Below are 24,699 nucleotides of genomic sequence, written 5' to 3' on the forward strand. Positions count from 1 at the left end.
AGACACAACACTGCCTAGTGCCAGGTGATGAAGCCAAAAGTACTTCTGCTCCTCGCCCCAAGTGGGCAGACACAAGGGGCGGAGGAAAATACGGTGCTGTGAAGCCCTAACAGACATTTGCCAAGCAAATCACCAGGACCAGAAGGAGAGAGAAGAATAAGACAGGGGACACAGCTGGCCCAGAGCGGGGGACCTGCAGTGGGGGGACTTCGAGCAAGGGAGGCTGGAGGGGGCGACAGAGGCAGGGGACGCTTATCCCTCTGTGGTGAGCACAGGCAAACCCAGTCCTGCATCACCACAGGGGGCCTTCTTACAATCCGGCCACAGAACGCACCCACCCTCCCTCACCCACCCTCCCTCTCCTGCGGGCCAGGCTGGCGGGGGGGCGGAGACTGTTATCAGCGGCCAGCAGCTTTGCAGAGCTACCCCCACGAGGAGCCCTTTATCTGGAGGTGAGGGTCCCGGTTGTGGGGAGATAAAACCCGCCATCCCCTCCCTGGAGGCCGGCAGAGAACAGGAGGAGGCAACGGCCAAGGAGAAGCTCCGCCCCCTTCTGCAGAGCCTGTGCTGATCTGTGAGCCACCTCCAGGCCTCCTGCCAAGGGGAGTGGGGATCAGGGGACACCCGGGGACATGTGGGGGGCAGGGGTGGGCAGGAGCAGGCAAGCAGGAATGCTCAGGGGACCAGGGACAGGGAAGGGGCTGCACAGGAGGGATGCATCAGAATGGGACAAACAGGGCCAAAGCGGGCTGTCCTATCAGCCTGGGAATCCATGGAAGAAGCAGAGGGGGCTGGGCAGGGCCTGTCACAGGCGCAGACCTGCACAACTTCCGGGGCCAAACCGGCAGGCAGCTGTGCCCTTCTTGCAGCCAGGGGGCCTTCTGAACAATGGGGACCGATCAATGAAGCTCGGACCTAGGGACGTGGGGGCTGGGTACAGGCAGCACTCTGGCTCCAGACCCAGAGTCCCTGGCCCTGAGACTCAGGGCCTGTCTGCATCCAAGGCCACCTCTGAGGCTACTTGTCACCAGCCCAGCAAGTCCTGGGAAGAAGGTCTGTGTCATGTTCCTTTGTCACCTGCCCCCAGTGGGGGGCACCAAGTCCCAGACAGAGTTACGGACATGTACACTGACAGCCACTGATCTAGCTCCCAGCCGGAGGCAGGAGAGGGGCTGTGCACAGAGCGCCCCACACCCTCGTAGGGGCCTCCGGGAGCCGTGTGGCCAGTGCCCCATGTTAGACAGAAACAGCCTCAGAGAAGGGAGAGGCCCGGCCAGGTACAGCCCCAGGGTCAGGGCCAGCCATGCCTCAGCCCCACAGAATGAAGCCTTGCTGCTCCCGCTGTGGGGACAGCACCACTGCCCTGTGAGTCCCTGCCAGGTGCTGTGCTCAGCAAGTTTGGGCGGGGGACATTCAAGTGCAAACTGAAGACACCAGGCCACCGCAGGCAGTGAAGTGTGTTAAACCAAACCGAGGGGGCTTCTGTTACGGGGACTGACAGTGCGGCTGCACCGTGCGTGCTCTGAGGCTGGCTGTCAGACCTCCCGAGAGCCAGGAGGAGCCGAGACGCACAGACAGGAGTGACGGGTGTGACCAGCCCCACTGTCTGACGTCTGACGAGAGAGGCGCTTATCTTACTCCATTTGGGGAGCTACCTGACAACTGGGGCCGTGTGGGGTGCGAGAGGGGGTCCCCAACAGGGAAGACGACAGACTGCCCCCACCTGCAGAGTTCACGGCTGGTTTTAAAACAAATGCAACAAACATTGGGAGAAATGCATGTGGCGACCGGAGTCCCAGGAGAACACAGCACAGTAAGCAGAGGGTCCCCAGGATAGGACAAGCGTGTACAGCGGCCACATGGCAAACCAGCCACAGCAGGGAGGAAGAGGCCCCGTCAGCTTGTCCTCAGCACCCAGAACCCAGGCCATGCTTTGCACTTGCAACAACTCACTCTGGGCCACAGAGGCTCACAGAACCCAGAACCAAGGTGGCTGGGCGCTTGGGGTTGGGGTCGCTGAGGAACAAACCAGGACCACACAGAAAATTTCCCTGCAGCAGGCAGGTTTGAAAGGAACCTTCACCCGAACTGTGGCCCAAGCCGACTCATAACCGGGGCTCAGGAAGGCCCTGAGGCTTCTTCTAAGCATCACTACCCTGACGCCCGGGACACTCTGGGTTATGAAAGGGCAAAGCGACCCAGGAGTGCCACTTCCTTTGGAACAAGGCTTCCAGACCGGGGCTCCCAGCACCTGGTGCCAGCTGGGCCGGTCCCGAGACCCGCAAGGAAACGCGATGCAAGCGGTGCAGACGGAACGGAGGCTCCCTCCTGGTTTGGATCTCACACCTCGCCATTTTGCTTCTCCACCATCTGTTTTTTGCCGTAAGAACGTTCTTTCTCGATGTTCTTTTTTAGAAATACGTGAGAACGGTGGAGATGGCAGGCACACTCCCTACTCTAGGGAACCCTGCTGGGGAGTGTTTGTGGGGGGCTGAAACTGCCTTCCACAGCCCTCGAAACTGTCCTCAAAGTCTGATTCCTTGAAGTCTCTGACGCTGAGACTTGGTCACGGTCCCAGACTTGGTGGCTCTCTCTTGGTGTCATCTGGACCGCAGGGGTTTTGGGTTCCTCCAGTGGCCAGGGCACTGACACCTGCCGGATGAGGAACGCCCGGCCTCTGCACAACAGGCCCGACAAGCAGGAAGCTTTCTGCCTCAAGCGCTCTGCTCTTTCCTTTCCTTTCCTGCCCCTGCAGCCGCTGGACCAAGGGGCGCTGTGCACCAAGGTCGCTGGTGAGGAACTTCACCTGCCCTCACCTTCTGAGAGGTGGTTTCCATTTGCTCTGCCCTGAATCCCTATTAACAGGTTCTGGGTTTTCTTTCTCACAATATTCAACTGACAAACGAAAAGCCGGCTACCTGATGTAGCACTCGTAATTCTGATGTTCTAATACACCATGAGACTCAGACCCGAGGGCTGGACTGGGGGCCTGAGGAAAGCGTCATGCGTCCCCTCGCATCCCTCTGCACTCTGAGCTCGGACTCTGCTCTTACCGGCTTCGGGCTCCTCCTCGTCTTCTCCTGTAGGCTGTGTTGCTGCTTTCTGGGGCACTTTCTCCTGTGGGGCAGTGCTGGAAAAGATGCCGATGGGGGCCCACTCCAGGTAAAGAGGCACGTGGTGGAACTGTGGAGAGAGGGTGCCCACACAGTGGTCCTCACCGTAGCACCGGCTGTGGGGGGACTCAGCTCATGCACAGACAAAGAGCCCGGGGTCGGACGCTGCTCGGACTCACTGGGCGTGGAGCACAACCTAGAACTTGCAGGCTGCCACAGCCTGAGAATGCCCAGGGCCTGGGCTGCATCATGGGGTACAAGGCAGAGACCCAATGTGTGCACATGTAAAGGCTGAAAGAGATCCTCGTAACGGCAGCCTCAGGAGGCAACGGGCAGTGGCAGGACGGGGGTGCAGCAAGATAAGCCTTTGAGAACCCTCAAAGGCCACCCTATGTCTACACTTGGCCTCACGAGTCCATTAGGTTAAGAACACACACCAGCATGGGAGTGAGACAGGCTGGGGCTCTCAGCGCTGGTCGCACCACTCTGTGGCTACATGGCTGGGGGTCTCTGAGCCTCAGTCTGTCCACGTGGAAAACAGGGACTGCAATGCCAATGGGAGGGGCCATGGGACAGACACCATCAAAAATAAAGAGGGGCCAGTCCACTCTGTGCCCTTGACCTGCTGCTCACGCTGCGAGAGTGTTTAAGGGGGCTGTGTTTCCTCCCCAGGTAGGTAGCAAAGGGCCAAAGGGGGGGCGTCCCCAATCATAACTGCTGTGTGTCAGGCACCAACCACCTCCTTAGAGCTTCGTGGTCCCGAGCCCCAATCTGGGGACTGTCACAGTGCTGGAACACCAGAGGACAGGACTTAATCTCCTCCTGCAACATGGGGACATGATCTACAGATCACGGGCAATGAGATTGGCACAGCACTGCACTGCCTGACACACAGAAACTCTAGATGGTGGACGCTGGCCCTCCAAAGACACAGCCACCTCTTGACCCCCGGCACCTACGAATGTGACCTTAATTTGCAGAAGCCATTAAGGGAAAGATCCCTAGATGAAATCAAGGGTGGGCTGCAAATCCTGTCTCCTTGTAAGGAAAATCCAGGGGGATGCTTGAGCCCCAGAAGAAAGAGGGACTGCGGGGAGGGGAGGCGAAGCCTGCAAGGATGTAACAGGCTAATGCCACCAGGAGCAGGAAAAGGCGGGGAGGTCTGTCCCCAGAGTCTCTGGGGACACCTGGCCCTGCTGATGCTATGGTGTGGGACTTCCGGCTGCCAGCATGGGGGAGAATGTGCATCTCTTGCTGGAAGCCATTGAGCTTAGGGTGATCTGTTACAGCAGGCTGGAAGCTAATCTGCTGTTCTTCTCCCTTTGTGTCTGGGAATAAGGACACAGGCCCCGGCACAGTGCTGCCTTTTGTCTCTTGGCAGGTTCAGGGCATCAAGAACAGCATCAAGGTAGCACCGGAATGAGAAGCCCAGGAAGGCCTGAGTTGGCATGGGGGGAACCATGCACACCTCCTGGAGGTGCTCGGGATCAGGGTGACACTCGGAATCCCGCAGAGGGGACCACTCTGGCCGAGCTCCCTGGGCCTGGAGCAGCCCTCGGCTCTTGTGCACCCCTCACCAAGCCCCGGCAGCCCTACCTTGGAATAGGCCAGGTGTCTGAAGGCCTTGCGGGCCTCCAGGGGCTCCAGGAACTCCACGATGGCGGTGATGCCACCTTCAGGCAGCAGCACTCGGCCCAGGCTGCCAAAACGGCTGAAAGTCTCCTGCAGCTCGGCGGCCAGGGTGCCTGCTGGGAGGTTCTTGGCCAAAATCACCGTCTTGCTTCGCTCTGCTGCGGCCTGTAGAGGTGGCAGATGGCGGGGGACACGGTCACGCGTAGGATACAGGAGGGGCTCCTCAGCATAACACCAGCACAGATCTGTGGTGCTCTGGGATGAGGGGCTCTGTCCGGGACCCCAGTGGCCAGGTCCCTGGGAAGCAGAGCCAGAGGCCCCTCTTGTTCCATGGATGAGGGGCTGCTCTCAGGGGGCTGAGGCCCAGGCTTCGTGGCTTCCGAGTCCAATGCCAGCCCCTGCCTGTGAGTCACAGATACTGACAGAACCCAAGCACAGTGCCCAGAGCTCCTTCCCTACCGCCTGCTGCTGAGGCCATGGGGGACAGGAAGGACCCAGGAGCCCACACCCTCAGGCGGCCTGTGAGTTGGGGTGCCCCTCTCCTTTGGGTGGGACACTCATGTGAAGCAAGCCTGCAGGTTCCCGTGCAGCGGTGGCCTGCTAGGGGCAGCGAGGACCCACCTGGCTGAAGGAGTCCAGGCAGACCCCGTTGTCCAGCAGGAAGCGCCGCACTTCCTGGACCAGCTGCGTCTCCCCCAGGGCCACACGCACGGCCACGCTGCCCTTGGTCTCCTGTGGGAGGGAAAGGAAGATGCCTACTGCCTGTCGGGTAGTTGACGTTCTTGCTTCCTCGACCAGCGGCTGAGGAGGCGGCACGGGAGAAATGGGCTCTGTCGGTGCTGCCGTGGCTCTGGCCCCTGACGTCACATACCGTACATCCGGGACTTCACAGCCCTCAGATTCCCCTTCCCGCACTGCCCCGTGCCCACTTCTACCTTCTGGGCAGGAGGGTCTCTGCTGCTCCTACCCACCCAGCTTGCTGTCCCCTCACTCGTGACACTAGTCTCTTGTCCCATTTCTGCTTCCCTGTCACCCTGCTGCCTGCCCCTGCTGTTGCAGCCCACACTGCCTCAGGCTTTACTGTCCCTCACGCTGGTCACGGCTAGGGTCATCCTCCGCTAGAAGGCGCCGGGTGGGGGACCCTCTCAGTTCCCAGCACTGCTGAGCTCCGGGCTCAGCAGGGACCTGAGCCCCAGCCACGACTCAGGTCCTTCTCCAGACTCAGGCCAGGCTGCGAAGCCCTGACCAGTGGCCATGAGCCCCAGAGCCACGGTGTGCTGGAAATGGGTCACAGTCAGCTCAGGACTGTGCCGAGTCTAAGAGACACTGGATTTAGTCAGGAGAAAAGGATGAAAAATATCCTGTAACTTCCTTAGCACTGCCCCTATGTTGATGTAATACACTGGACATGCTCAGTAAAATGTATTAAAATTATCTGTAACTTTGCCTGTCTGTGCAATGTGGCTGCATTTACAGTCACAGAGGTGGCATGGGCTGTCCTTCTCTGACAGCACTGACCTCGGCGGCCTGTAGAAGAGGGTTAAAGACAATGGAGGCTAAAACTAAGAGGCACCTCCATGTTGCCTCTGTCCCCTGGTAGGGGACACCCCAGTTTGGTCTAAGAGTCACTCAGCTGATGTCTAATTGTGGACATACGGCATGCACAAGCCCACAAGGACACGCCCAAGTCCCCACTCACGTGGTCGAACACTTGGCTCTTGGTGGCGCTGTACTTCTGTGCGATGGCGTCTGCCACGGCGTTCGGCCCCATGAACAGCGTGTTCCAGTTGTGGGAGCTGCGAGGTGGAGGCGAGGCGCAGTCAGGGTACAGGGGAAGCAAGTGCTGCAGCCTGGGGTCTGCCTTCTGGGGCCCCCCGCCACAGCCCACCTGTCACGGGCTCAGCACAGCTGTCTGAGACCCGGACAGGCGGGGACACCAGCAAGTGCTCAAGTGTCACCACTGCCTCTGGGCTGGGCACATGTCACACAGCACCGTACAACCAAGGCACCGCACTGCCGGCCCCGCTTTGCAGATGAAGAAACCGGGGCTGGGGGGCTCCGGACTGCACCCATTGCAAAGTGAGAGGGTGCGGGCGGCCTGGCCAGGCAGGAGCGAGGGCTGAGGGGCTCAGAAGCCACTGCTAGCTGCTGGGGACCTGGAGCTGTTGGCTTTGTCCTTGGCGTCCTTCTTCTTCTTATAAGACGACCCCGGGGCACCGGCCTCCTCCCCAGCCTCCTTCTTGATGGTGGACGGCAGCACGTGCAGCATCCTGCCCTGTGGGGGGCGGGGTGGGGGGGATGAGCTTCAAGGACCCCCTTCAAGGACGCCAGCGGCCAGCAGAGGACACCGCGTTCGCTTGGCAGAAGCTGGGGCTGAAGGACAAGGACACCAGGCAGGGTGGCCGCTCCGTCCATCTGAGCTGATGCAGACGGGCAGCCCCTGCCTGAGAGGGCCACACGAGGCCTGGTGACCAGGGAGAAAGAAAGAAGGGGCCGAGCGCAAGGAGGCAGCCTGGGGAGCGGGGCGAGCTCAGCGCTCCTTCTCTGCACGGCAGCGCTTTTCTTACTCCACAGGACTGAACACTGAACTCAGGGCCTTCACACTGAGTCACACCCCCAACCACCGGCCCCCACTTTTAAAAATTTTCAGACAAGGTCTCGCTAAACTGCTCAGGCTGGGCTCAAACCTGACGATCCACCTGCCTCGGCCTTCCAGGATTCTAGGGCTACAGGCACACACCACCAAGCCTGGCAGACCCCTCTGGGTTCACTCCCCTGCTGAGGAGGTTTTACTGGCAGCAAGGGCACATTTATTCATTTTACAAATGCTCTGGGCCCACCCTGTGCCAAGTGCTGTTCCAGGTGCTACAGATCAGTGAGGGGAACAGACCAGGGCCCTTTCTCTGCAGAGAGCCCTGTCACAGCTCTTCCAAGGTCACAGCCTACCAGGTCATCTCCAGGTCTTAGGCACAAAATACAGACCCATGCACCCATGTGCACACACCGACAGCCTCCCACCCCCAGAGCCCCTCACCTGGAACACCTGCCCGTCCACTTCCGCATAGGCCTTCACAGCGTGCTCGGGGAACAGGAAGGTGACGAAGGCGAAGCCCTTGGGCTTCTTGGTCAGGGTGTCGATGGGGTAGTGAAGCTCCGATAGGGGACCTGAGGACAGGAGACAGGTCGGTCCCTTGTGAGTCACGGTGACCCATAGGAGTGTGGGACAACTGCTCTGGGTAACTGCGACTGCTTGGCCCAGGGTGACCAAATCTAGGTCAAGGGTGTCACCTGACGCTCCCTACTGTCTGTCCAAAGTGGAGGGTGAGGTGCCCACACTGCACGGTGGCTGCACGGGGAAGTCACCGGAGTGCACAGGCATCGGCGTCTCCCTCCACTGTGGCATGAGGGCATCTGGCCTGGGTGGAGCGTGCTAGCATGTGACATGTGATGGGCCAGCACCGCCAGCACTGCTGCTGTTCAGGATCCTGTCAGTGCTAGCTGGAGGTCTGCAGAGTAGCCACGTCCCACTCTGGGTCTCCTCCTTCCCCAGTAAGACACCTCACCCCATCTCTGGACAAAGCCTCTCCGGGGAGGGTCTGCCCAGCCCTGCAGCCCAAACTGGGTCACCAGCCCACGTGAGGGAACCTGGTGAGCAGGACATCAGCTGGAGAAGCCGTCACCTTGCCTACTGTTGGGAGCCGCGTCTGTGATAGCTCGCCTTGCGCGGCGGACGTGCGGCCTGTGGTAAAGAGCAAAGCCTGAGGTAGATTACCCCTCCCATCGAATATGTTAGTTTCCTGCTTACCGCGTAAACAACCCGCTCAACAATATAGTCTGCCTGGCAACTGATGATGTTAGCCAATCAGCTTGCCTTGCTTACTTTAACATGATTGGACACTGTACCCGTATATATACCGGTGCCACCCCTGGGCGGAAGAAGAAGCCAGGTAGAAGCCCAGAAGTAAAAGCACAAAAGGAGCCGCGGAGAGCGGACCGGTAGAGGCTTTGGGGCAGACTGAAGCACAAAAGGAGCCGCGGGGAGCGGACCAGAGGAGGCTTCAGCTGGGAGAACCCAGGGCAGGCTGTACGGAGAAGGAAAATAAAAAGAAAAGGTTGTCCACTACCAGACTTTGTCGTGTGTCCTTCCTGCCGGCCGGGAGCGGACATCGACAGCCTACCAATAGGTCCCACGCAAGGCTTTCTTGTCCCCAAGCCTGGGGTCTCCTTGCCCACAGCTCAGGGTCTCTTGCCCTTCCTATGCACTCCTCTGCTCCAGGATGGCCCTGGAGCTCCTATGCAGCTTCCCTGATCCTGCAGCACCCATGCTGGCCTCCAGGTGACCATGGACTTCACAGGCAGCAGGTCCTTGTCCCCTGTTGAGCCCCCTGTTCCTTCCTTTCAATGCCCACACAGCCTGCATGACCCAGCAGAGCCACAGGCAGCCCAGTTCTTAGCTTGAGAGCAACAGGCACACATGAAACCAGCCCCTCCACTAACACTGGGCTGCTGGCTGGCACGGCAGAGGTTTCTCAGGATGCAGGTAAGGGAGACATCTCCATCCCCGCAGCCTGGCAATTCAGAGCAAAAGTGAAGAGTATGAGCTCAGAGGGCAGAAGTCGACACTGAGACTGTAGCAGCTGAGGGACAGGAGCCCCTTACGACAGATGGGACAAAGGACACGCAGGCTGGAGCCCTCTGCCTGAGGTCAGTAGCTGGGGAAAGGCCGATGGGGCTGGCCCAGGACTGTGTCAGAGCCCTCGTCATAGCCCTGAGGACCTGCTGCCAGGATGCCGTAGCCCGGGGGGTGAGGTGGGGAGTACGCCTACCGTAGGCAGAGAAGAGCTTCTCCAGGTCCTCCTCGGTGCTGGTGTAGGGCAGGTTGCGTACAAAGAGCCTCCCGGAGTCGGCCAGGTCCTCCTCCTCCTCGTTCTCCCCAAGCGTCCGGCCCTGCCAAGCTTTGCTGCTGTTCTTCGGGGGCGCCTTGGCCACAGGGGCCTGCTTCTCTCTGAACACCTCGATGTAACGCCCACCTACAAGAGGGTGGGGGTCAGGGTGAGGGGTGGGGGAGCCCTGGAATGGCAGGCACTTTGGCTTGTGAGAGCTCTTCTAACTTTCTGATGCCACATCCAAGGTGCGTGGGGGTGGAGCCTGTGCCCCAGGGACCTCACTCATCTTGTGGTACAACTCTGACCTGAGGGAGCCCATCTGGGCCATCCTGGAGCATGGGGACGCAGCCTGAGTTCTGGGGCCCGACCTCTGACATTGCTGGCTGCGCGCAGTGGGATGGGTCTTAGGCACAGCCTGACTCTGGGAAAGCACCGAACCTGCTGCTGAGCTGTCGCTGCACGCGTGTGCCTCCTTAGCTAACCTATCACTCGTGCCCACACAAAGGACCAGGTGCTCAAGGAACACCTCCCGCCCAAGTGCCCCATCTTCCTGATTGAGAACCCACACTGGGTCACCCCCAGTCCAAGGACAGATCAGAGATTGCGTCCGCCCAGCCCTAGGACTGTGCACTCGGTGTTCTGGTGACTGGACATCCTGCCCCATCAGCCCAAGCTTGCAAGCGTGCGGCCTACAACCCCTCTCGGCCAGGGCATAGCAGATACGATGCTGTTAAAGACGCCATTTCCATCTGCCTGGCCCTGCGGGAGCCTCCCCTGCTCTGCTTCCCACACACGGTGCTGCTCACTGCTCCTCGCTGCCGGCCTCCCCCTGCTGTGGCAGCTGTGGGGCAGGGACTGCAGTCCCCATGCACAGAGCTATGGCTGGCGGAGGATGCACAGCGCACCCCACGCGCATACGCTTGTGCACTCTGTGACTGCTGCGACTTGGGGCTCCTTACCCATGTATTCGCGGTTACATTTCAAGGCTTTTTTCACTTCTTCTTCGCTGCTGAAATCCACAAAGATGTACCCTGAGAGGGGACGATGGTGAAGGTGAGCTCTGCGGATCCTGGCACATTTGCGGGAGTCATGGGGACACCTGCCCTGTGCTGGGTGCAGAGTGGGGAGCCCCTGCCTCAGCCCTGACAACTGGACGACCCTCCTTTCCACTTCCTGTCTGGTCTCTCGAGGGGACACCACCGGCATCAGCACCACTGACATTGATAATGGTGTCCATGGGACTGTTCAGACCTCAGCTGAGTCCTGCACAGGGTCCATCCACTGCACAGATGTGGACGCTGAGGCTGGGTCCCCGTGCGAGCTCGGAAGCCTGGGATCTGAAGCCAGGCTCTTTCCCCTGCCTACCACTGTATATGAGTGGGTGTACAAGGTGAGGGGGAAGGCCAGTAGTCGGTCAGCCTGGGGAGCAGGCCTTGGGGCTAAGGGGGCACACAGGCCACCGGGGGCCAGACCATCCCTGAGGCACAGGCCTGCTCCTCCTCAAGCGCTGGCCTGGGAAACCTGTTACTCTGCCCAGCAGCCTCTTCCTCTCTTCCTGCCAGGGACAGCACACCCCACAGTGCTGGACTCCCACGGCCATGTGATCACAGCCCGGATGTCACTGCCCTGCTACTGTGTTTCCTGGCCTGGCCAGCAAGTAGGCTGGCGGCAAGCACCCAGTTCCCCCAGGGTCCCCACCCCAGGGCAGCCAGATCCCGGGTTCTGAGGTTGGAGTGGGGGCGGGAACACCTACCGAGGCCGCCCCTGGACTTGGCCACAATCTCAACGCCACGGTGTCTGTCTAAGGAACAGGAGAGCCTGGGGGAAGCGCAGGCTGGGGCTCGGAGACATAGGTAAAACTCTGTCACTACAGGCCAGGTAGGTGGGGTGGGGACAAGAAATCAACCACTGTCCCCAACAGTTTAATCACAATCACAGAACTGAGGACACAGTAGGAAAACAAAGGAATCAAGAAAAAAACTGCTGTCCTTGAAGCTTTCCTCACCAGGGACACAGCTCAGCGGCACAGCGCCTGCCTGGCAAGTGCCAGGTCCTGAGTTTGATTCCTAGTACCAAAAAAAGTTTTTCCTCTCAACAAGTGGCCCCAATCTGTGACAAGCACATCTGCTCCTCTAACCTGGGAGTCCCCAGTCCCTGGGCCACCGTTAGATACCAGGCTGCACAGCAGGTGGACGGCGGCGGAGGAGCCGAAGGTTTTGGCTGGGTGGAGGATTAGACTCTCACAGGGTGCAAACCGCACCCTGCACTGCCCTGCCAGGGGGCGACACTACCCTGAGTATCCTGCACCTGCCCCAGCCAGTGGGAAAACCTTAGCCATGAAACTGGTTGCCGGGTCTAAAAAGGTGGCGGATGCCTGCCCTCAACCCGACAGCCCAGGGGCCTCACCTGTCTTGTTCCCATGAGCGTTTCTCACTATTCGAATGGCCACCGGCTTCAGGGGCGCCAGGAACTCTGTAACATTTTTCTGTAAGAACATGAAAAACGTTTTCCATTATCAATCCAGGACTACAAGTGCAATCTAATAAAGAGATAGGGGGCAAAATCTCCGAGTGAGAAGAAGACTGCAAAGCATCTCATCCTTTAGAATGTGTCATCTTTCCTTTAAAATTACACGCACCTTTTCTCAAAATTACCCGGAGAACATTTTGAAAGAAATAAGTAACATACAGAAGAATGTCACCGTCAGCATTTTAAGGCACCGGTTTCCATCCTCCGAGTAGATTTTAAAATTTACGTGGGGTTCCATCTGCCTTTTCCACTTCTCATGAAACTATAAAGATCTGTTTGGACCACCACATTCCATGGTCTAAACCTGAAGTGAGAGCGTGCTCGGGTCCCTGTTTTCGTGACCACTCCCCATTTTGGACATGGGCATGACCTAAATACATTTTAAAAAAGCAAAACACATAAGGCGTGATATGCTAACAAAAACTGAAAGTGCAAATAAGGAACTAAGAGAGATCCACAATCCCAACGACCAGCTTTACACTCTTGCTTCTCACTGACTTCCTGTTAAACAAACGTTGTAAACCCATTTTCATCCATGGAGTTCACTGGTTAAGCCAGCTCAAGGCCCAGACCACTGCATGTAATTAAAATTCAAAGCACATGCACAAGAAGCCCGGCAGATCCTGAAGTTTTCACAGGAATACCACGCATGCTGAAGTCACCAAATGCTTTCAAACGGGCTCCTCATCGTGGGCGCCCACTAGCAACGGAGCATCCTTTTAATGACATGCTGGACTCCGCTGCTCCAGTAGGGCACAGTTTTGTTATGCCAGGGTTTTTTCACAGGAGCACTGCTGACTGGAGGGGTTGGCAGCTCTGTGCTGTGGGGCCAACCTGTGCACTACAGCTATCTGGCAGCATGCTGGCCTCTGCTCCCTAGATGCCCACCCCCAAAAACTGGTAACTGGAAATGTCCCCAAACACTGTCCTATGTTCCGGGGGGGCAGCTCATCCGACTGAGAAGCACAGCTAGAACCAGTTCCCCAGTGACGGAGCTTAAGGCTGCTTCCAGTGTTGTGTTTCTATGAATGAAATGACCATAAATGAAGTTATAAATGAAACAGCAACGTAAGAAGGCTGCTGCAAGCATCCGTGTGCTCAGATCTTGGCGGACCTGGTAATTCACCTGCGGGTAGGTTCCTGGCAAGGGAATAGGTCAGCACAGACCTGGGCACCCTGGTTCTGATAGCTCAAGTTGCCTCCGAAGGCTGAGTCAACAGCATGTGGAAGGTCTGAGCATCAGAGGCTAAAAATGATAGCTGTGGCCTGGCATTACCTTTGTTTATGACATCTGTTGCCTAACAAGTCTTTTTTTTTTGTGAGGGGGTACCGGGGATTGAACTCACGCTCCCAGGCAAGCACTTACGCTGCTGAGCTAAATCCCCGGCTCCGCCTAACAAGTCTTAACTGGTGTGTAACTAATTCAATCCATCTTTTTCCTTATAGCTATCAAGTTTTGCCAATTGCTTAAAAAGACACTTTTAAAGCTTGAATCCTTAATGCATCCTAAATTTGTGTTGCAAAGACAGGGGTCCACTGTTCTTTCGTTTTTCTTCACAAGAGTGGGCCAGGGGTGGAGCTCAGGGCTACAACACCTATCCGGCACGCAGGACACCCTGACTTCCATTCCTGTTTGCCAAAACAGCAAAACTTCAAAATGAAAATCCTGCAAAGGTAACTGACTTCCCCGTTACTATTTATGGAATAATCTGCCACGTCCAGTACCCAGTCAGCCCTGGCCCCTAAACCCAGCTGTTCTGACCACTGCAGCTTTACAGTGACTTCTCCTCAGCAGCAAGGGAGGGCTCCCCTGCAGCAGGCTTCTGGCTGCCCCCCACACCCCACCCGGTTCCGAGGACACCCTAAGTGTGATCGCACCAAACTTCTCCGTTCTTTCACTAGTGAGGGAAGCACTAGAATTTTTATACTCTGGGAACGCAGCCTGGCTTTCCATGCATAAGGGTTCTTAAGTCCTTCAGTGAAACTCAACATTTTCTTTGTACAGAAGCTATGAAGATTCTGTTAGAATGTCCATTAGGTCCCCTTCCACAAGCAACATTTGTAAGACTAGTGAGTTTATCTGCTTGGTTGATACAGAAATTTTTTTTCCATTGTTTTTTCTATTATTGTTTGTGAGGAGAAAATGCACAAACTTCTGAGCATTAAGTTTGCCAGCAGGCATCTAACTTACTTTCTTAAATAAATAAAACACGTGGCTTCCTGCACGGTTGGTACTGAAAGAATTGTGGCCCAAAATTCAGACAATGCTCATATAAAACCCAAGTGGCTGCACCTCAGAACTCTGAAGTACTGTACTTGTGAATACACAGATTTGTCACTATTGGAAATATTTATAAATACACAGATTAGCAAAAGAGATGAACACTGAGAGAAAAAAAGACTCACGTTTTCCCAAACCAGGAGAAATACTCTGTTTACAAACCGATGTCATCTGAATTTAAAATGTCAATTGAAACATGAGTCCACTTTTGCCTGTCATACTGGTACCACCACACCAGGCTCAGGGAAACGGCAGTCTCAGCCTTGGGTGGAAGAGGACAGATCAGATCAAGCGACAACAAGGGTGAGAGGTGATGTTTGGCGCGTTTCTTAGAAACGCACATGCCCATAGGCACCATTCACCGGGACAGGGCTCCCTGACTAGCTGGGGCATGGCCCAACTGGCACCTGGCCTGCTTCCATGCGGCCGGGAGCTGGCAGTGGCTCCGCACCTTGTCAAAACAGCTTTCAAAGAAAGAAGAAGAATGGTACAGATTACACAGCTAACAAAGACTAAACTAGTGTCTGACTTACATAAAATAGTCCACTGAGCTCTGGCTGCAAAGAAGTGCCTTTGTGTTTGTTTTTCAGACACTTTTGCTTTTTCTTTTTCAGACAGGGTCACGCTGTGTAGTCCTGCCGGCCTTGAGCTGACTTTGTAAGCAGGTCTCGAATGTGCAGCGATCCTCCTGCCTCAGCCTCCCAAGTGCTGGGATTACAGACAGGTACCACCATGCACAATTTGCATTAGGATTTGTTATAGCTAAAACCACCCCCACCTTCTACTTTATTCAGCGTAAATACGTCAAAGAAAAGGGCTAGTAAGGAACCCCAGGCTATATGAAGAATGCTGCGGCCCTGCTCAGTCAGTGCTGAAAATGTTTGCATTCATCAGGATGAGGAGAAAGAGGTTTCCCAACACCTCTTCTGAAGAAAGGGTTTTAAATACAGAAAGACATCAATGGAGCGGGGAAGGGATGCAAAAAGATGCTACATTCACACCGACTCCGCAGGATGAAGGTATGTGTTTAAACTGTACATGATAGTACAGTTTAACGGTACATGACAGTTTAAACACACACAAGGTCAAATAAATAAAAATAGACCAGGGTCCACGTTTGGGAATGAAGAAAAAACAGGTTTAAGAAGGCACCATGGGGGTGGTTGTCACCTGTGGGCACAGTGAGCCCAGCACGGCTGCCAATGGCATCTGCGGTCATCACACCTGCATCCTCAGTGCTCCCTGACTACGTCCACTCAGTGTGGGCGACGGTTAACAGCCACCCCAGCTATGGTGACTTTATATTCTTTTATTTAGCTCTATTTTCTCTGCTCTTTTAGCCCCAGATGCAACCATGGCCCCCTCTGGCCTGCTGCCTGCTTTTTGGTACCAGGAATTGAACTCAGGACCTTGCACTTGCCAGGCAGGAGCTTATGCCGCTGAGCTCAATCTCCAGCCCCTGCTGCCTTTTTTACACCCAGTTTCATGGAGCACAGCCATGCTTATTTGCTTACCCACGTCTAACTGCTCCTGTGCTGTGAGCCCAGAGTGGAGGCGGCACACAGGAGGCTGCGCTGATCATGAGGCGTTACATATTCACCAGCCACCCGTCCGGCCCCCTATGCAGAGTCTGCCCGCCCCAGGGTGGCCATGGGTGAGTGAAGCCAGTCCTCCCGCCTTGAGGCAGGTGTCTGCTTCCTGCTGATGACAACATCCTGACACGGCTGAGACGGCCAGTATCAGCCTCTCTGGCCTCTGCTTTCTCCTCGATCACATCCTCGGCTCCCCTGCTGCCCCACCCTCACCTGCTGCTCCCGCGGCTCCTACCCCCGGCTGCCGCCGAGCACATACCTCTGTGACGTTGAATGGGGCGCCCCGCAGCTTCACGGTGTAGGGCGTGGTGGGCTCCTTCTGGTTGGCTGCTTTCTCCACCTGGGGGTTGGGGGGACAAAGAGAGGGGGCTCAGTGAGTTCCTGGTGCCGAGGCAGCAGGTGGACAGGGATGTCTCAGGCCAGGAGGGCGTGTCCGATCCCAGGCTGTGGGGAGGGCCAGAGGGTCAGGAAGGAGCCCTGAGGGCACAGGGACATTGCTGCCATTGGTGTGGGGACCTCTCAGTGCCACAAGCCACATCTAGCACTTTGCAGATGCTGTGCTGCTGAATGTGGAGGGTGACCTGCACCCCTCCGCCCTGTGACTCTGGGTGACAGTCACGTGCAGCAAGCCAGGGGCAGGCTGCAGTCTGCACAGCTCTCCAGGCAGCAGGGAGCGTGGGCAAACACAAGCATGGCCCTCCTTCTGTCCCTCGGTCCTTGTTCCCAAGATGCACACGCACCTCAGCTTTCCTGACCTGAGGGCTGCCATGCCCAGGTGGGGCCCTGTGTCCCAGGCCGGCCGCCCTGCGCTCTGTCTCCTGCTGGGCTGGCATGGTGGACTCCTTCTCTTCCTCGGCCGCACTCTCATCACAGTTCACGGCTTCGTCTTCACTCTCCTCCTCCTCTGACGAGGAGGCCGAGTCAGCCCGTACCACCTTTGACTTCAGGTACTCCATGTCCGACAGCTCCTTCCGCACAGCTTCCTTGGGCCCCAGGTCCTGCTCCTCTGGAAAAGCAGCAAAGCCAGGGTCAGTGAGCTTCGCCAGCAAACCAGGGCAGCAGAAGACAGGTGGCCTCAGTGCCCCACCCAGGATGACCAGCGCCCCTGAGCCCAAGACTGCAATAAACCAAAGCTAAGGAGCCCCAAGAGGGCAGGCACAGCTCCTGAGGTTTTGGGATTTCACGTGTCAGGCACTGAGAGTTTGTGGCCTCATCACCAACCCCATTGACCCCTTTTATGGACACTATCTGATCATTCTTTTTTTTTAAGATAGGGCCTTAAGGCTGGCTGTGAACTCACTACACAGCCTATGCTGGTCTCAAACTCACCATCCTTCTGTCTCAGCCTCCTGAATACAAGGATGCAAGCAGGTGCCACTGTGCCCAGCCAGTGCTAAAATACGTAACAGCACGCACGTGCCCAGTAACACGCTCACTCTAGGAGAAGCAGTCAGTTCCTCACACAGCCACCTACTGCTTGGGGAGTGGCGATCAAGTACGATACGCCAGTTCTAATGCCTGTCCCCACGCTGCACAGCAGGTCTCCAAACTCGTCCCTTCTACTAATTTGCTGCTTTGCATCCTCTGTGTGAGGTGCACTCTGTACAGAAGAGGGTGCTGCACACTGCCTCATGGTGCCCAGAGGGAAAGGTGGGCGGGGCCTGCACTGCTCTTGGGGAGCTCGCAGCAGTCACCTCAGCACTGCGAGCTCCTTTCCTCACTCGTCTATGCCACCAGTCTGAGATCTGGAGAAAGAAGGCTCCCACCTCTCCCTAGCCCAATGTGAGCCCCAGTTCCCCAGGCCCTGCTGGCTTTCTCTGAAGCACCTGTCACCAGACACCACCCTCAATGGGGCACGGCTCAGCCTGCTACTCCTCTCCCCTCCTCTGAACGAAGCTCAGGGGACACAGCTTCTTCTGATTTGGTCAGTGCTGTCCTTGGGCCTGAGGCAGTGTTGAGGGACCAATTGACAGGGCAGAGGTCCCTGCAGTGGGCTCACAACTCCACTGGAGGGCCCCTGAGGGCAGTGTTCCGCTGGCCCAGCACTGGTGTAGGACACAGGGGACCCCAGCCGCAGTCAGCCGGAGGGCAGGCATGGGGAGGGCTCACACCCTGGCAGGGAGCACGGGTGGCCTCACCTTCTGGCTCCGGCCCTGAGGCCTCCGCCTCCTCCTCACTCTCCTGCCCGGAGTCAGAGTCGAAGTTCAGGTAGTCGCTGGCGGGCTTGCTCTTCCCTTTAGCGGGCTCAGTGTTCAGCATGTCATTCGCCCACGTGGCCACCTGCATTCTCTTCTGGTGAACTGACAGGAACTCCTGGAACTCGGCATCTTCCTTCAGCTGCAGGCACCAGGCCGGTGTGGCAGGGACATAGAGGGACAGGAGAAGAGGCAGAGCCGGCTCAGGCGGGGGTCGCCTTCCTCGGGAGGGCAAGTGCGACCCCAGTTCAAGAGCGACCCCAAGGGCCAGAGAAGGTGGTGTGGGCCAGCCGGACAAGAAGACAAGCCACAGACTCACACTTTGTACCCCAGGGCAGCCCCACCTCCACAATGAATGGCTGCTCACCTTCTCCAGGTCACTCGGCCCCCTTTTCTTCTTGTCCTAAAAGCAAAGGCACAGATGGAGACAGTCACACAGGTGCAAGGGACCGGTCCGCCCTGCCCTGGGAGGGACCACCCAGCTGACACGGGGACAGAAATGGAGTGACATCTGCATACTTGCTTAGTTTCTGGGCCAGTGGAGTCTTGCGAAGATTTCTTGGTTTGGGTTGGTTTCTGTGCATGTTTGCTCCAGGCTCGGGGCTTTGTTGGGTCCCCAAAGGACTTGCAGAACTCCACCTGAGAGGAAAAAGGGGGTGCTTTCCACAGCTGTCATGGCATTGGGGGGGCTCAGACTTTAGAGACAGGCAGTTGCCACGAACTTGAGTCAACTGAAGCTAATTATGTGTCATCACCCCAACTCTGGCTGTGTCCCCTGGAAAGTCATTTTAAGTCACTTTTTAGGAACCCATGCATGGTCTCTGTGGCCCAGGCTCTGTGAGTGTCGGTACATGGCTTCCCAGTGTGGGGAGGGGCTCCCCTGCCAATCCCAGACCAGGAAACCGAAGCACAGAGACGGACAGCAGCTTGTCTCGGGTGATCCAGGGTGGACACTGGAACCTTGGGTGTCTCAGGAAAAGGGTGACCAAGTTTCTGAGCGGATCCATGCCAAAGGACAGCTGTGATAAGACCTCGGCCATGTGCATGGCCAGGGGCAATGCAGGCCGGGGCTCTCAGATTAATCACCGTGATACGAGCTCACTGGCCCCAGAGAACAGCTCAAGAGGACAGGGAAAGCGGGGTAACCCTGGAGGGGCAGGAAGAGCACTAAGTATGAAGCCCTCATACCTCTTGGGCCCTAACCCTCAAATGCACCCTCAAAGGCGACCTGTGGGACCACTGGTCCTATTGGGAGAGCTGGGAGTCCACAGTGGGCAGTGCCACCTCAGCCACTCTGAGTGACACCCAAGGCTGATGCTGGCTGGCCAACCATTCTCCCAGGGAGAGAGACTGCCACTTAGCTGGAGTCCTCTCGTGGGGCCTTTGCATGTGATTGTAATGATGAGATGCGTTTGTGGCTCACAGTTCACACAGTGGAAGAGTACAGTGGGAATTTCTAGAAAATCTGGTCCTGTCACCTAGAGGGGCCCTGTAACTTGGTGAAAATCCATCCCAGCAGCAGGCCCTCCACACAGATGCCACACGGAGACGGAGGGACGTGCTGGTGCTAAATGCAGTCATGACACATACTTGCCCCTCTCTGGTTTTTGTCCTTGTCAACAAAGTGCGAGGGCTGCTTTACCGTGTCATTAAATGCAGGAGTGATCCGAGTGGAATGTCCTCCCTCAGGATGCCCACCCCCAAACAGAGAGGGGCACCTGTTCCTCCCCAGTCCCTGGTGCCCGCCCTGCCACAGCACTGCCAGCACGGGATGCCGGAAGCTTAAGGGTCCACAGCTGTGCTGACCTTGCCTGACTGTTGGAGACACGCGTGTTTTCAGGCCCCACCTCCGTGTGCTGATTCAGTAACCCCAGAGACGCAGCCAGCAACAGCTCTAACATCACATGGGGAATCTCCCGCACAGGAAGGCACGTGACTCCGCAGTGTGACAAAGACAGAGTCAGGAGCAAATGCCAAAGGACTGATCACCGGCATCACTGGACAGGTAATGAGGGCGAGACCCCTGCTGCCCAGACTCACCGTGACGCGGGCTGTGTCGATGAAGCTCTTGTGGAAGTGGCTCAGCGCCCTCTGGGCCTCCGCCTCCGACTTGAAGCCGATGAAGCCGAACTTGCGGAACTGGCCGTCCTTGGTGAACTTCAGGCTGCAGTCGGTCAGCGTCCCGAAGGCGGCGAACAGCTGCCGGAAGCGCTCCTCCTTCATCTGCAACCGAGGGGACGCCACAAGGGGGGAGCTGGGGAATCCCCAGCGCAAAAGGACAAATGGGCTCAGGCCCAGAGGCCCCAGACACCCCAAGGGTGAGCTGGGATGAGGAGGGGGCGTCGCTAGCTTTTCCGGGGTGACTGTTAATCCTGTTACCTCAACTTCATTGGATTAGGAAACGCCTAGCGGGTTAGCAAAGCATGCTCTGGGGGTGTCACAGAGGTGTGAGCTTGGTACCCTGTCAGTCCCTGTCTACTCCTCTCTGGTGCTGCTGCCTGGCTCTGCTTCCCGGCCGTAATGAATACAACAGCTTTGCTCTGTTAGGTCCCACAGCCATCTTAAGCCAAGCGACCAGGGACTAAATATCCTGAAACTGCAAGCTCAATCACACCTTTCCTCCTTTAAATTAGTGGATATTATGTGTCAGTTACAGGGAAGCTGATCTGTGCGGCCAGGTCCCAGCAATCACCTAACACTTCCTGACTATGCCCGAGGGCAGGCTCCCACCTTCCACTGCTGAGGAAAGAAACAAGCTCTGAGAATGCTACTTTCCTGCCTTCCAGGCTGCTTTGAGGCTTAGATCAATTGCACAATCAGCACTGTGGTTGCCACACAGCAGACTCCTAATATAAACTTGTCAGAATAAACAAATCAGATTATGAAGAGCTATGTAAGAGTCTGCCAATGGGAGCCCTGGAAAGATGTCACCATCCTAATCCCTGGAACCTGTGGTTAACGTCGTATGACATGGCAAGAGATTCTGCAGATCTGATGGAGAATTGGGAGGGGGTGATCTTGGATTTTCAGGTGATACTAATGCCATCAGAAGAGCCCTAGAAAACGAAGGAAGGAGGGTCAGGCTGAGAGAGAGATATAAGGGTGAAAATGAAGGGCAAGGATCAGGAGGTACTATGTCACTGGCTTTGAAGGCTGAAGGTGAAGGATGGGGCTGAGCCCAGGAGAGCGGGTACCTCCAGAAGCTGAAAAAGTAAAGGAACAGATTCTTCCTGGCAGCTTCCAAAAGGACTGCAGCTCGCCCAAACCTTGATTTTAGGGTGCTGACCTCCAAAATGATAGGAACACATTTGTATTATTTAAACTGCAAAGTTTATGGTAATTTGCTAGGCAGCAGTGGGCAAGTGACACCCTGACACTGTTACAATGTGAGCAGGGCAGAGCTGGTTCCCACTTCCCCATCATAACACCCGCAGGGCCACCTTACAATCCCGAGGGTTTTCCAAGCAGAGAGACTGCGTGTGTGCAAGTAGGTTGAGGGGACACTCAGACCCACCAACAGCCAAAAATGAGTCTCAAAACACAAGGACCTACAGGCATTGGCAACCCGATAGGAAGAAATTCTCTAGGCCACTTCTTCACCCTGATCTCATCAAAATCTCGCAATTGCTGAGTTATGAATTTTTATACCTCTTTTCATAGAGGAGGACATGGAATACTCAGATGATAAACAAATGATCTGCCCAAGGGCTACCCAATCAAGGGCCATGGCTCAGCTCAGATGTATGAAAGACAGCAACTTCAGCTGGCTGTGGTGGCACGCGCCTGTGATTCCAGTGGAGGCTGAGGTAGGAGGATCACAAGTTCAAACCCATCCTAGGCAATGTGATTTCTGTCTTGAAATTAAAAACCAAGTGGAGGATGGTAGCACCTGCCTATAATGCTTTAGAAGGCTGAGGCAGGAGGCTTACATGTTCGAACCCACTGTGGGCAATTTAATTAAAAAAATAAATAAATACATAAATAAGAAAAGAGAAGAAAGTTCTGGGGGTACAGCTTATTGTGAGGTCCTGGGTTCAACACTGGTACTGCAATAAATAAATAAATAAGGGCTGGGAGGCCAGGTATGGTGCCTCAAGGGCTGGGAGGCCGGGTATGCTGGCACATGCCTGTGATCCCAGCATATGGGATGCTGAGGCAGGTGGATTGCTTTGGGCTTGAGGCCAGCCAGAGCCACAAAGCGAGTTCAATGCCAGTGCTGATTGTGCATTGAACTGCACAGTGGGAACCCTATCTCTAAACAAAAAGGCTGATCCTATCATTCCTCTACTAGAAACTTCTGAGAGACCTCCTAACTCCTCACGCTCAGTCCATCACCTCCCCAGGAAGCCTTTCCTAGAGCCCTGGGGTGAGCCAGGTAACCCAGGACTGCTGTGTTCCCCGTGCACACGGTTCACACTTCAATCCCTACACCTTGGTCTGGTGTCTGTGTCTTCCCCGCCGACCCTGCAAGCTCCAGGAAAACAGGAACCAGGGTTTGTCCACCTCTATCCACAACGTCAGCAACACCACAAGTCCTCACCACTAACTTTTTCACCTGCTGGAAAATAAGAAAAGTTCCTGCAAGCATACTAAGAAAGACAGTAGGCACAGTAGCCAGGAATGCAAACTCAAGGACCAGATGACTCTATCCGGTCCCTGCCAGACAAATTACCAAACATGTCTCTGCAGGCAACTCAGTTCATCTTCAATTCCTCTACCTTTAAAATGGTCAGTGTTAAGGTAGGGATTATTTAAATTATTCTATTTAAGGCACCTGGTTCAGTGTAGCTAAACAGAAACCTTTCCAAGGGCTAGCTACTACTGTTTATGTTTTTGTTATTAATGGTTTCATTCGTTGGACAGGACAAACAATGTAAAGAGTGAGCTACACCGAGCTGCACAAGGAGACGGAAACTGGGAGTGAAAAACGTGAGTCACGCTGAATTCTCATCCAAAGTGGGCCATGAAGAGGCACAGCCGACAGGTGGTGGATGGAGCAAGGATGAATATTTTAAAAATACACCACCGAGGGTGAATGATGGAAGAATTAAAACAGTAATAATACAGAGAGGGAAGGAGCAGATGATTTAAGGGCCTCATCTTTCATAGTGGAGAGTCAGCAGACAGACACGGAGCTAAGGCAGCCAAGAAATGCACAGAGACACCTACGGGGAATCCTAAAAATAGTTACTCCTGGAGGAGGATGGGGCAGGTTTTTGCTTTCCACTTTATATACTGTTATACTGTTTGAATTTTCACAATCTCTGTCATAAAGCTCTCCTATCTGACCAAGTCGGGAGAAAGAAAAACTTTCTGTTCTCTTTCTAGGGAAACAGACGGTCCTGTATATTTGTACAGAGGCAAGAGTCAGAAGACACCCCCAGCCACCAAGCCATCCAAGTGGCTCGTTATGTACATGCGGGACAAGCTTAGAGGCCACAGGAGTGGTGTGGGGCTTTCCACCCAAGCATTCTTACAGTGACATGGGAAGAAGGACCCACACCGCGACCCTGCACCGAGCATCTACATTTCTGTTTCTTCACTCAAGTATTTATCTCGCAAGTTTTTATTGAATGTCTACAGTCAGATTCTGTGGTGATCTCCAAGGAAACAGAAAGGCACGGCTCGGCCATCCTTCCCTAATTACTAGATGAACGGCACACCCGCTCAGAACTCTTCCTTCCCCTCAGGATCGATAGAGCGACACAGAACGCGCGCGACTCCGCACCGTGATACTCCCCACGTGCCAATCCAACACATCCCCCGAATGCGAGAGCAGGGCAAGGGGGCTTGGGAGCGGGGCGTGGGGCATCTCCCCCAGAAGAACCGTCAGGTTGGAGTCAGGCACCCACAAGTCAGCCGTGAGACCTTCTGCAGCCACATTCCCTGTTCCTCAGCAGTCAAATGGGGAGAAACCTGTCCTTTGGGGTTCCGGGTCTGCCCGGAGTTCCCAAAGCAAAAACCCTAACTTTCTCTCCTTGGCACACAACTCCCAGCTGGTCCTATTTTCAGATCCCAAGTCCCGGACCCTCACTCACCCCATTCGGGAGATTCTTCACGATCAGTCGCGACATGGCGAAAAGTCTCCACCGCTTTTTATCCCAGCCCCACCGGACAGCGTCTTTGGATTCCAACTTTCACGCTGCCACACTGGGCGCCGCCATTTTTAGCAAGCAGGAACAAAGTCACGTGGCTCAGACGTCGGCCCGCCTACCCGGAAGTAGGCGGGACCAGAGCCCGGGAGCGAGAGGAAGTCACGCCCCTGAGAGGCGGGCCTGAGTGCCTGAGTTCTGCGCAGGCGCAGGTTCTTCACCAGCTCCTAAAGACGCCAGTGCCTCGGCATCGTCGACAGGGGGCGCCAGTTCCCAAGAGCAGTAGGTATTTCCTGAATCCTTAACCTCCAAAATTGAGGAAAAGGCGTTTTCTTGCTTTGTCCCTATTAATTTGAATTCCAAAACAGCTCCAAGAGCA

At 55.8% G+C, this 24,699-nt stretch overlaps 1 protein-coding gene across 5 annotated transcripts in view; it reads right to left on the reverse strand.

Annotated features, from left to right (window-relative positions):
* Rbm19 (RNA binding motif protein 19) overlaps nucleotides 1-24,433 on the reverse strand; it is a 91,129-nt gene extending 66,696 nt beyond the window's left edge. For 3 of the 5 annotated variants that reach the window (XM_003461361.5, XM_004999570.4, XM_004999569.4), the window contains exons 1-16: nucleotides 24,267-24,433; nucleotides 20,269-20,451; nucleotides 18,748-18,867; nucleotides 18,596-18,631; nucleotides 18,172-18,370; nucleotides 16,774-17,039; nucleotides 16,293-16,373; nucleotides 12,038-12,116; nucleotides 10,591-10,662; nucleotides 9,572-9,775; nucleotides 7,780-7,910; nucleotides 6,902-7,020; nucleotides 6,445-6,541; nucleotides 5,367-5,477; nucleotides 4,710-4,910; nucleotides 3,054-3,183 (exon numbers count right to left, since the gene is read on the reverse strand). In XM_003461361.5, coding sequence (XP_003461409.1) covers nucleotides 3,054-3,183; nucleotides 4,710-4,910; nucleotides 5,367-5,477; nucleotides 6,445-6,541; nucleotides 6,902-7,020; nucleotides 7,780-7,910; nucleotides 9,572-9,775; nucleotides 10,591-10,662; nucleotides 12,038-12,116; nucleotides 16,293-16,373; nucleotides 16,774-17,039; nucleotides 18,172-18,370; nucleotides 18,596-18,631; nucleotides 18,748-18,867; nucleotides 20,269-20,451; nucleotides 24,267-24,302 — 2,065 coding nt within the window. In that variant the 5' untranslated portion in view covers nucleotides 24,303-24,433. Of the gene's footprint in view, nucleotides 1-3,053; nucleotides 3,184-4,709; nucleotides 4,911-5,366; nucleotides 5,478-6,444; nucleotides 6,542-6,901; nucleotides 7,021-7,779; nucleotides 7,911-9,571; nucleotides 9,776-10,590; nucleotides 10,663-12,037; nucleotides 12,117-16,292; nucleotides 16,374-16,773; nucleotides 17,040-18,171; nucleotides 18,371-18,595; nucleotides 18,632-18,747; nucleotides 18,868-20,268; nucleotides 20,483-24,266 lie in introns of all 5 variants that reach the window. The other 2 variants (XM_004999571.4, XM_023564635.2) reach the window with 2 other exon arrangements.
* Between the last annotated feature and the right edge of the window lie 266 nt (nucleotides 24,434-24,699).

Source organism: Cavia porcellus, unplaced genomic scaffold, assembly GCF_034190915.1.
Source record: "Cavia porcellus strain 051 isolate PalLab524CR breed Dunkin Hartley unplaced genomic scaffold, mCavPor4.1 scaffold_16, whole genome shotgun sequence".
Classification (NCBI taxonomy): domain Eukaryota; kingdom Metazoa; phylum Chordata; class Mammalia; order Rodentia; family Caviidae; genus Cavia; species Cavia porcellus.